We start from the raw sequence: 12,501 nt of genomic DNA on the forward strand, positions 1-12,501 counted from the left end.
CAGGATTTCACCCTAGGAGTTTCTGGTTCAGAGTTTTGTGAAGAGATCACATATCTCTCTGTTTCTAATTACAATACTTGGCATTTATTTCATCTTCTTTTTCTTCACTGCTGTCACCTTTTCTTTAGCTGCACTAGTCTGGCTCTGAGTAGGAAACCTGGCAGTGATCTAAAATTATCCATTAGTTGGTTTCCAGGCACAGTTGACTGCTAGAGTGCACATGAATATTCGCTTCTATGCACATGTCTTCATGAAGGTCCAACATAAGCTACTGCATTGTGATCATCAGCTACAGCCCTGGTTCACATACAAGAGATTCTTAGAGAAGTATTTCAGTGAAAAGTAAAGTAGAGAGAAAACACAAAATCTGAGCAATCAAGAGAAGGTGGTTCTTACAGGAACCTACAATACAAATACATGAAAGGATAAAGGATTGAGGTAGAGCACAATAGACATTACATATACATATATATAAAAATATGTATTTTAAATGGGGGCATTTTGGAGTGTTTCCTCTGCAGAAGTTAACAGGGAGCATTCACTAAAAAAAAGTTACGTAGAAAGTTCAATTGCCCTCTGAAGTGTTATTGTGCCAAACATGGAGGTTAAATTCAAATATTACAATGAAAAAGGATCTTAATATTATTTCAAATGCAAATCTCAACACAGCCTTAGGAGAAGAGTCACTATGGACATATATTTCTCTCAACATTTATGTTGTTTTAGATAATATTTCTGATTACTATGAAATAAATGTTAGGATGTAAGACCATTCACAAAGTTTCTCAATAAATGTTACAAGTACATATAATATTTTAACAGTTATGTAATCAGCTCTTTCCTCTTATATACATGTCCCTGTCCCATCGGGATCCTTGCCTCTCCTCTCTCCCACCTTTGTTCCCCCACTTTCTGAAATCAATAGGAGATACAGGTGCTCAGCATGTATTAGGATCAGATCTGAAGTAAAATGCACTAGCGAATTTATTCAGTGGCATTCTAGGTCTATGTTTCAGTGGGGCATTGCCACTTGCTTTAAATCTAAGGGTGCTCATTATTAAGGGCACTTCTTAAGATGTCCCTCCATGCTGCTGCCTAAGTTCCCTCTAAGCTGCGCGGCCACGCACCAACCTATTCAGTGCCACGCAGGCTCTCAGGGCCAGCCCTGGACCTGCCATGGCCCGGAGGAGAGGCGCCCCTCCCCAGCCCAGTCCAGGACCTGCCATGGCCAGGGGCAGAACCGCCCCTCCCCCGGACCTGCTGCAGCCAGGGGGAGAGGCGCCCCTCCCCTGGGCCCAACCCAGCCCTGGCCCGGAGCTACCACGAGAAGAGGCGCCTTTTCCCCCCCAGCCGAGGTGCTGCTGTGGGGAGAGAGAGCTGTGGGGAGTCACACATCACCTCCATATTGGGTGCACATAAAATTCATTCTGCATATGCGTGGGAAAAATTAGAGGGAACATTGGCTGCTGCTTTGGAATGTCATAACAAAACATGCACAGACAGTATTTGCATCACTAAAAGGTACTTTTCAAAATGCCCCTAGGCATTCTGCTGCCCTTGCTAGCCCAGTGCAGTAAATCCCTGAGGCTACTGTTGTTTTAGAGCCTCTTACTGGAATGTGCGCTGGTACGACAGCCTGGGTCACTGGTGCAGCCGCTGAAAGATGCCATTCTCTTGCATAACACACATAGAATCAGAATGCATATTAAAGTAAAACAAATACATTTGATCATTTGTTTGAATGGGGCTGTTCCCCATACACATGCACAGTGTTGTAGTACTGCTTTATTGTTAGAACCTCCAAACTACACAGAAATGTTTAAAAATACAAATTTGATTTGTATTAGCTCACCAGTGCAGAGAAGATTAAATCAAGGAGCGGTATTTTTGTTTTTTTACCTTTGAAGCTCTGAAGCCATCCATAAGTTCTACAATTTTTGATGGGAATTTAGCTGGATATTCCATCACTCCACTCTGATTTTCCACAGCCACTGTACAAACAGGCTTGATGCTACCACTGTTTACTGGCGTATGAATGGCTCCTGAGAGGGGCACCCCATTCCTTTCTAATTTGTTAGCACTTTTATGCTGCATGGGATTTGAAGAGTCACTCTCTCCATCACTGAGGTTCTCAAAAGTCTCGACAGAGGGGATAGAGTCATGCTTGACATGCTGTATGGTATGTTTGAGGGGTGGATAATACAACTCCGCTAACTTTTTGCAGAAGTGATTCAGAGGAAAGCCCACCACGTTCAAGAAGTCTCCATGAACATATTCCACTAACATTCCACCAAGGGCCTGGATTCCATAACCACCAGCTTTGTCCCTGCGGGGGGAAAAATACAGACATTTAGTTAAGACAATGGTTAAGAGTGAATGTGGGGATGGAGGAAAGGAGTAACCACTTAGTACTGATTGTAAATCCAGGCGTATGAACATGTTTTATAAGAATGGAAATGGCAGAACTTTGCCTTGATTGAACTAGTGTGTTAAAGCTAGAGATGGATTAAACTAACTTGTGACGGTCCTGGTTCAACACTGCAGCTTTGGAAGTAATGCTTGCTCTTTCACTACATAACACTAGATAATTGAGTTCAAATGAGAAAGCCATCGTTACCCACTAGTCCATATTCAACCCTGGTGTAACTCTGTCAGGGCCGGTGCAAGGATATTTTGCGCCCTAGGCGAAACTTCCACCTTGCGCCCCGCCCCGCACATCGGTTCATTGAGGGGCAAATCCCAACAAGCCTTTATAGACCCCAGGGGCCAGCCTGCCCAGGAGCCAACCATGCCCAGGGGCTGCTCCCCAGACCAGGTTCCCCCCTCCCTGCCCCCTGAAGGGTGCATAACCCTCCCGTGAGCCCTCCCCTCCCCACCCTGGCGGCCCCCGCCCCGAGTCCACTCATTGGCTTTGCCGGGCTTGGGCCGCTGCAGCAGCTCGGCAGGGAGAAGCCACCTTCCCGAGGCACAGGAGAGCCAGAGCGTCGGCTTGCGGCAGCGGTGAGCCCCAGCCATGGAGGAGTCCACGCGGCACAGGGGGGCAGCAGTCCTGCAAAGGCGGCAGCGCCGCTAGCGGGAAGCAGCCACACCTCTGACCCCTCCTGCTCAGGCTGCGGCCAGCGCCCCCCCCCGCCCCCCGGGGGCTCCTGCAGTGGATGCATGCGGGCAGAGGACCCCGTGTGTCCCCCGGCTCCTCCCTCGCCGCGCTCAGGCTCTGCGGCTCCCGGGAGTGTGAGCTGCTGCCTTTGCTGCCCCTCCCAGAGCAGACTCAGGGCCCTGCACCCCGGTAGTGGCTCACATGCCCGGGAGACGCAGACCCCGAGCACAGCGAGGGGGGAGCTGAGGGGCGCACGTGGGCCTCTGCCCGCATGCACCTGCTGCAGCCTGCAGGAGTCCCTGGGGAGGGCGCCAGGCTGCAGCCTGGGCAGGAGGGGCAAGGGGCGTGGCTGCTCCCCGCTAGCAGTGCCCTGCCACCTTTGCAGGGCTCCTGCCCCCGTGTGCCGCACCGGCTCCTCCATGGCTGGGGCTCGCCGCCCCCACAAACCGACGCTCTGGCTCTCCGGTAGGCAGCTCCTCCCTGCCGAGCCAGGGCACCGCTTTTTGGCGCCCCCAGGGCCGTCCTTAGGATTTATGGGGCCCTATGCAGTATTATTAAACTGGTGCCCCTATGCCCGACGGCAGCCTGAGCTTGCAGCCTGGTGGGGGTGGAGGGACAAAGCAGAAAGAATAACAAGACGCCCGGCCCACCTCACGGTGGCGGAGAGTCACAGTTCCCCCAGAGATCCCTGTACCCTCTCCCTCACGCAGAATGGACATGCAGAAGGTACCTAATTAAAAGCACTACATTTGAGAATAAAAAATGTCAGTCACAGGTTTTTTGATATGCCCTGAAGTTTGTCAGACATTTATTTGCAAAAACTTTGTAGTAAGGGTGAGTCAGCTGTCTTGCTGAATACAGCATTAAATATTATGGAATACATGATGCAGCTCTTCTCTGTTTTACATTTTCTTAATCAGTATTTCTAAGCTGATTTTATATTTTAAATGTACTCTTAAACCTTCATAAAGTAATCATTCCAGATTACTACATATTTAACTCACTGAAACAGACATTATTTTAAATTAATCAGTTACAGAGGGTTAGTGTGTTCATAACAATGTTCCTTTCTTTTAGAAAAAGGAACACTAATTTACTGTGTGTGATCTCCATAACAATACACGTTTATGAAATTTCACCAACTTTAAAAAATATGTTTCCAAAGATTTTAGGCATAACAAAGGATTTTATATCTTACTAAGGTACTGATTTTGCTTAAAACTACTTCATCAGATAGTCAGAAGTAAAGAAAGGGAAACTCTTTGTCCAGCTATCTGGGAGCAAGGGGCTGTTGTCCGTTTAAGGGCTCTCTTCAATGGGGATAGGGGGAGAGGGGGTGAAGGGAGAAATGGATGAACAGAAAGGACTGGAAGACTTTGGAAGTAAGTTTTTTACTATAGTAATTTAAAATGTGTATTTTAGATAAGGGAGGTCTTTTGAAGGATTTATTTAAAAAACCATATGTCTGAAGATTCAAGCATTTAAGGCTAAAGATGATTGTGCATCTAAAAATCTATGCAAGGATTTTTTAGAGATGTGATTTTATAATCTTCACCAACTCACTAATGAAATATTTTTAAAGCAAATTTTAAACTAAGATACTGTAGACTGACATGTCCTGAGTAAATATGACAGTCATGCACAACTGTTTTTGTCAGTACATTCAGAAACTGACAGTATATACCTGGGGGTTGGCAAATGCCTGTTAAGTGGCTTCATTACCCCTTGAATGGCTCTTTAACAGTTTCAGTGTTGTGCTAATAGGTCTGGCAGGCTGGAGGCTTTTTCTCTTTTAACTATTAGATCCCCTTCCCAGGAAGACTCAGACTGCAGGAAGGATCAGAACAGGGATAGGAAAACCAGAAGAGTGGACACTAAGGGTACGTCTACACTTACCTCCGCGTCTGACGGCAGGCAATCGATGTTCTGGGATCGATTTATCGCGTCTTGTCTAGACGCGATAAATCAATCCCGGATGTGCTCGCCGTCGACGCCAGTACTCCAGCTCAGCGAGAGGAGTACGTGGCATCGACGGGGGAGCCTTCCTGCCACGTCTGGACCCGCGGTAAGTTCGGACTAAGGTACTTCGAATTCAATAACGTAGCTGAATTTGCATACCTTAGTCCGAAGTGGGGGGGTAGTGTGGACCAGGCCAAAGACCCAGTGGGCGCCCCCAACCACTTGGCTTTCGCCTAGTGGTTGCACCGGCCCTGAACTCTGTAGAAATCAATGAGATCCTGGTCCAAGACTTTTTAGTAAGCAGACTAACCCTCCAGTAGTGTAATGCCATTCTGACTTTCACTAAGGTGACATGCATGAGCTATGTTGTGGCCACCCACAGCAAGCACATTATTTTGCTAGGGAAGATCTGATAAAAAGTCAGCACTGGAAGTCAGGAGAGAACCCCTTTCTAGCATTTTACTTCAGTCCTCTCCCACTGCAAGAGGTGCTGTCAGACTTTCAACTACCAAGGTTTACCCTTGGCATAAATTCACTGATCAACAATATATGCAGCAATGCTTTTAGCCTAGTGCCTCACCATCTGCCTGTACGTAACTGCACACAATGCCACATATTATTACTTATCCACTGTTTCTATTTGTAGAGTGAAAGGTTATATGCACTGACAAGAGTTAAAATTCCCTCCCACTGGTTTCCTAATAATTCCTCCAGTGCTAAGCTTCAAGGAATTGGTAAATATTTACACTTTACACACACATTCACAATGGCTTTTTTAGCTCTAGCAGTGAACTAACTTGTTGACATTTCAGACTAGATGAATTTACTGATATGTGGTGATCACAGACCTTTTTCTAAAGCAGTCTTTTAGGGTTATCAATTATGCAAGAGCAGCAGACTACATCAATTCACCTACATTGGATCTTGCAACTAAGAAGAATGCCCTTGAGGACCTTGACTTTTTAACCACTGTTAAACATCCTCTTTTAAAAAAAAAAAAATGCAACTCACTAATGTCAGTGTTGTACCAAAACATGCTTCACTGACTGCCCTTGGATGTGATTCCTCCAGAGGTCAAGGGGAGCCATGTGCACATCCAATACGTTCTACAAGCAATGAAAAGGGATGCAGTATTGAACTGGAGCCAAATGGCTAACACAGCTTTGACAGGTACAGAGAGGCAGCAGGTCAACTGTCTTTTCATACAGAGACCAGATCCAACTTCAGAAACTTGATGGGTTAAGCCAGGTTCCAAATTAACTCTGGGTGCAAGGTTGACTTCAATAAAACTGTGCCTGCTTATGCAAGCTGTAACTTTGGCCTTTATTCTTTGAGAGTCTGGGGCTGAAACCCACAGGCTGTCCATGTGCCTATCTTTGCTATGGATTATAATTAAGCACAGAGTTTGAAAAATCCGCTCTCCTACGCTCCGGTGGTAGGTAGGAAGCTTTTCTTGGCAAGTGTGATGCTAGGACGAGAAAGTGCCATGGGTGCAAACTAAGCTTTCATTTAAGGAGTTAAATATCTAGCCCTGGTGGTTACAATGATAACTTTACAAATATGAACCAAGCAGTGCTGTCCTCCTAGATAGGCAGGTGGAGAGACTGGCAGTTTGCAATGGCTTTTTCTGGCTTTAGCATTGAACTATTTCTTATAAAGTTTGCTCATGATACCAAGCTGGGAGGGGCTGGAAGTGCATTGGAGGAGAGGATTAGAATTCAAAATGATCTTGACAAACTGGAGAAATGGTCTGAAATAAATAGGATGAAATTCAATAAGGACAAAATGCAAAGTATTACAATTAGGAAGGAACAATCAATCAGTTGAACACTTACAAAATGGGAAATGACTGCCTAGGAAAGAGTACTGCGGAAAGGTTCTGGGGGGTATGGTGGATCACAAACTAAATATAAGTCAACATGTACCACTTTTGCAAAAAAAAAGCGAACGTCATTCTGGGATGTAGTATCAGAAGTGTTGTATGCCAGACATGAGAAGTAATTCTTCTACTCTACTCAGCACTGATAAGGCCTCAGCTGGAGTACTGTATCCAGTTCTGGGCACCACACTTCAGGAAAGATGTGAACAAATTGGAGCAAGTCCAGAGGAGAGCAAGAAAAATGATAAAAGGTCTAGAACATATGATCTATGAAGAAAGATTGAAGAAATTGGGTTTGTTTAGTCTGGAGAAGAGAAGACTGGGGGGCGGGGGGAGAGACATATGATAACAGTCTTCAAGTACATAAAAGGTGATTATAAAGAGGAGGGTGATAAATTAATCTCTTTAACCAGTGAGGACAGGACAAGAAGCAATGGGCTTAAATTGCAGCAAGAGAGATTTAGGTTGGACATCAAGAAAAACTTCCTAACTGTAAGGATGATAAGCACTGGAACAAATTACCTAGGCAAGTTGTGGAATCTGTCATTGGAGGTTTTTAAGAGCAGGTTAGACAAACACCTGTCATGGATGGTCTAGATAATACATAGTCCTGCCTCAGTGCAGAGAACTGGACTAAGTGACCTATCGAGGTCCTTTCCAGGCCTACATTTCTATGATTCTTGTGCCTGTGTCACTGCTACTTAGAGCCTTCCCAAGTTGCAGTACTCTTGTTGGTTTAATTGCTGCTATTGAAAGCCCTGTGGAGGGCAATGAAATTGACAGAAATCGTATTCATATTAATTTGCCGCTGCTTGGGAATTAAGAGCAGAAGCAGAGAATGGCACTAGAGCAGTGGTTCCCAAACTTTAACAACCTGTGAACCCCTTTCACTAAAATGTCAAGTCTCGCGAACCCCCTCCTAAAAATGAATATTTCAAGGGATTTTCTCCTTTACCTGAGTATAAATTATAGAAGCAGTGATCTTGGAAATATAAAATTTGTTTTTATGACATGTTTATTACACACTATTATTAATTATTATTTACCATTACAGTATTTTTATTACATTATTAAAACGGCAACACTCTTCCAAGATCTCACTTTCGTAGCTTGTATCACTCTGAATAAGGCTGTTATAAGACAAGACTCCTATGTTTCATCAAGGAGTATCAGATGTGAAACAGCATGAAGGTATTTAAGAAGCCAACTCAAAGAGATCCTCCTACACAAGCATTCAGGTCTTGAGCAGTCCAGGCAAACAACGCACGTTACAACAAAGCTTAAACTTTTTCTTGATAATAATTTTAAAAACAATACTAGCTGCCTATTTGATTTTAAAAACAGCAAAAAATATCCACCTCCCTTTCCATTTCTTATAAGGAGTCTTGAAGTTTAAATCTCCTCAGTGTGATAGATATGCTTGCTTTGATCGGCTTACCTCCTGGAAGTCCAGGGGCTCCAGGCTGCTGGCCCCGTGCTGCCTGGGGTCCCTAGGGACAGCTCTGTCCTCCATTAGGGGGGTTTTTCCCCTGAGAACCTCCTGTAACATTTAACGAACCCCCAGGGGTTCATGAACCCCAGTTTGGGAACCACTGCACTAGAACTATTTACTACCACTACAGAAGAGATTTCAAAATAGAAGCTGGAGCAAGGGTGTAGCCGATAGGACCCCCTATGTAATGTCACAGAAGCCAGAAGGTATAGAATAGCTAAGGCCCAGCCCTTCCCCCCAAAAACCATTCAGACAGCTGGGGGAAGGAGATAGTAAAGACACTCACAGCCAGGGCCGGCTCTAGAATTTTTGCCGCCCCAAGCAAAAACAATTTTGGCCGCCCCCCCACCCCGTTTTTTAATTACCCCACCCCCACCTCAACTCCTCCCCTTCCCCAAATCCCCAGCCCTGCCTCCTCCCCCCAGGCTCTCAAGCCTAGGAGGGAGGGAGGGAGGGGGAGAAGCGGCGCCTGCGCCGCGGCCACTCGGAGTCTCCCCCTCCCTCCCAGGCTCTCAAGCCTGGGAGGGAGGGCGAGTAGCGGCGCACGAGCGGCAGCAGCAGCAGCGGAGGTGAGCTAGGGCGGCCGGGGCACATTTTTAGGGGCGGCATTCTGGCACCGGCCGTGCCGCCCCTAAAAATGTGCCGCCCCAAGCACCAGCTTGTTTTGCTGGTGCCTAGAGCCGGCCCTGCTCACAGCAGCTAGGAAGCTCCAGGGTGGGAAGAAGAGCAGGGGGGAAAACCAGAGAGGGAGAGAACAGCATTTTATTTTCTCCCCACCAGCAACCAAAAGATTGGGAGGCTTCCTATTTGTCCACTACTTAGAGAGTGATATGAAAAAGTCCCTGTGCAGAATCCAGGGACAGTCCCAGGAGCCATTTCAGCACCCTTTCCAGAAGTTTGGGAGGGAAGCTGGGCTCATCACCAATATGCTTCCCCAGGACAGTGCTTTCCACGTCATTTTTTATATCTGCTTCATGCTTGTAGATTTAGACCCTGGCTCAGAGAGGTCTAGTAAATATCAGAAGCACTGATTAAGCCAATCTTTGTATTACAGGGTTGCTGGGGTTTTTTGTCCATCATGTCACCAGCAACTTGATGCAATCCTCAATAATACAGATGTCGCTTTGCTTTTTAGTATTCTGTGTAATGACTAAGTTGGCCACAACATCATGAAGCTGGACCCTCATAAGAAAAAGCTTCTTAGTTGGAGCATAAGTAATGTCCGAACAGTTCTTCAGTAAAGGACTGCTTTAGCCTATATAAATAGACACAGGAAAAGATGGATGAATGAAAGACTTCCTCCTCCCAGGGCACCCGTTGGTTTGCATGTAATTTGTAGGTTGGTATCGTCAATTACTCCCACACCAACGCAGAGTAGATGCTTCCCCTCCTCTCAGGTATACAGTTTTCAGTCTGATCTGTCTCAGACAGGAGCAGAATAGTTTATGTGAACTTTTGACCCCCAGAAGCCCACCTGGATCTCTCGCTGTGAATTAACAAGAGTCTGGTAGCAGAAAGAACAGCTAACATGTGCTGTCCGATTCCTCCCAGCAGCAGTTCTGCTGCAGCTGTGCTTCAGCAATGCTCTCTCACTCTTCCAGAAGCCATAATCACAACACCTGGATTTTTCATTCTAAGCCTTAAATTCTATCTAAAAATCCAATACAGTAACTCCTCACTTAAAGTTGTAGTTACGTTTCTGAAAAATGCAACTTTAAGCAAAACGATGTTAAGCGAATCCAATTTCCACATAAGAATTAATGTAAATGAGGGGGTTAGGTTCCAGGGAAATTTTTTTCACCAAGCTTGGTTGAGGTGGAGGAGTCAGAGGGTGGGATATTTCCTTTACTGCTAAATGATGAACTAGCAATTGGCTGAGCCCTCGAGGGTTAACTCTCTCACTTTACAAAGCAGCAGGAATGGAGGGAGATATGCGCATTCCCCTTTAAGTACACTGCCTTGTTAATTAGATCAGCTTGCTGAGACAGCAGCTGCTGCAAGCTCCCTCTGTCCTGAGCTCTGGTGTGTCCCCGCTGCTCTATGGAAGATGGGGTAAGCAGGGTGCAGGAGCAGGGGGGAGGGGGACACCCTGACATTAGCCCCCCTCTTCCTTCCCTCCCCACCACACAGCAAGCATGAGTCTCGGGGAGCAGCTCCAAGGCAGAGGGCAGGAGCAGCACATGGCAGTGGGAGGAGGGACACAGCTGAACTGCAGGCAGCTGCTGCACAGTGAACTTAGGGGAGCGGGGAGCTAATAGGGTGAGCTGATATGGGGGCTGCAGGTCCACCCTGGTTCCAAGCCCCCACCAGCTAGCTGCAACGGGCTGCTCTTCCTGCAAGCAGTAGACAAAGCAGGCGGCTGCCAAAGGATGTTAGAAGGGAGCATTACACAACTTTAAACGAGCATGTTCCCTAATTGATCAGCAACGTAACAACGAAACAATGTTAACCAGGACGACTTTAAGTGAGGAGTTACTGTAGTTTGCCCCTCAAATCTCATCAGCTGCATACTCAAGGGAGATTAGTTCACTAAATCAGAGTTCCCAAAAGCATACTGGGAATTTCTCTGCTAATCTGTACTCTAAAAAAAATTATTTTTTTCCCCACACAGCCCAAGTGATCACCTTATTTTTTGTAACAAATTGCTCCTGCCCTAGATTTAATTATTCCTGTTTGGGTCAAATTTACATTGGTTCCTCTTATCCTACTAAATGTGATTATATTATTAATTATTATTATTAGCCAAAAGCAAGGCCAATGTAACATGAGGGTTGAGGTTTTAAACATAAGACCGGAAATTAAGAGTTATGGAGCCAAATCTTCAGATCCAGCTGAGCTATGCTTATTGCAGCACCCTAGAGGACTGGGACAAATATAGCTCAAAAGAACCTTTGCATTCTCCCAATCTCAGAGTCAGATGGAGGCCAGCTCAGCTCCTAACACAAGCTCTGAGGCCGCACTAACTTACTTAGGCTAAAAGTAACAACCCCAGAGGGCACTCTGGAGACTTACCCTTTTACCTTCAACACAGCTCCTATGCTAGCAGAGGGCTGGAATAGATTGTGTAGACCTAGTTGTATAGAGCTGGTTCTACAGTTTCCTGGGCATGGTATTGCAGAGGTAGCTGAAGGGGGGTGGAGCAGGGACCAATGATCTGGTCCATAGCTGGGTGTAGAGTATATGTAATATAATGGATTACAAAATCATGCAGTACTGGGCGACGTGACAGATCTGGCAATTCTTTTATAGATACATAATGTGTAAGCGCCATAGCTTCTTTAGATTTCTCACTTCCCAAGCCTTGGACTGATTAGTGCTAGTTAAATTTTATACAAACCCACTTGTCTCCATGAACACTCATGACATTCTAAGAATGCTGGCTAATTAGTGGAGGGTGTGGGGGAGGGGAAGTGGAGGGAGAAGAAGAGGGAACATGGCAAACCTAATACAACTGAATTTTAATAAAGCATTTAAGTGTCTCCTGAAATCTTCCTGAAAACCTCATTCAAGTAGGCTTGGATAAAAGGGAGGACACACAAGGCCCGATACTGGTTGATGGACTGTAAAGACTAAGGATCTGTGCTAGGTTCAATTTTATTTAACATCTTGTCTCTCGAGGGAATGTTAATGGCATTCACAGATTAAAATGAATTTACAAATGTCAGCTGAATAAAACAAAATGACCCAGTTGATTTAGAAACATGAAGAGTTATTCTCCAAATCAAGAAGGTTCATCTCTTATTTCCCTCCCACTTTTTACATTCTACAAGATGCCTCGTTGTGCGATATTCCATGTATCCAAAGATGGCTGGAAAAAGCTTTCTCCACAGCACAGCAATGCTGCTCTTTTCAGAGCTGTCAATAAGCCTATTACATTATTTAGAAGGGTCTCAGCACCAGAAAGACTTTTCAACCCCGCACCACCAGAGGGTTCAGCCCACACTGACTTGGAGATGAAAGACTCCATTACCTGAATGGTATGACTTTCCCCAGAAGAATAAAAAACAAACAGATCACACTTTTGAGACAAAAAACTACCTCTAGTTAAAGTGCAATTGTTTAGGATTTTACTCA

The 12,501-nt window shown here is 45.5% G+C and overlaps 1 protein-coding gene across 1 annotated transcript in view; it reads right to left on the minus strand.

Moving 5' to 3' along the window:
- Window positions 1–12,501, minus strand: part of LOC112113617 (probable bifunctional dTTP/UTP pyrophosphatase/methyltransferase protein) — a 46,774-nt gene that overhangs the window by 19,596 nt on the left and 14,677 nt on the right. The window contains exon 7 of the mRNA XM_026649257.2: window positions 1,881–2,326. Within this exon, the coding sequence (XP_026505042.1) occupies window positions 1,881–2,326 (446 nt within the window). The remainder of the gene's footprint in view (window positions 1–1,880; window positions 2,327–12,501) is intronic.

The sequence above is a fragment of the Terrapene carolina genome, unplaced genomic scaffold (assembly GCF_002925995.2).
Source record: "Terrapene carolina triunguis isolate 2854851 unplaced genomic scaffold, T_m_triunguis-2.0 Scaffold23, whole genome shotgun sequence".
Classification (NCBI taxonomy): domain Eukaryota; kingdom Metazoa; phylum Chordata; order Testudines; family Emydidae; genus Terrapene; species Terrapene triunguis.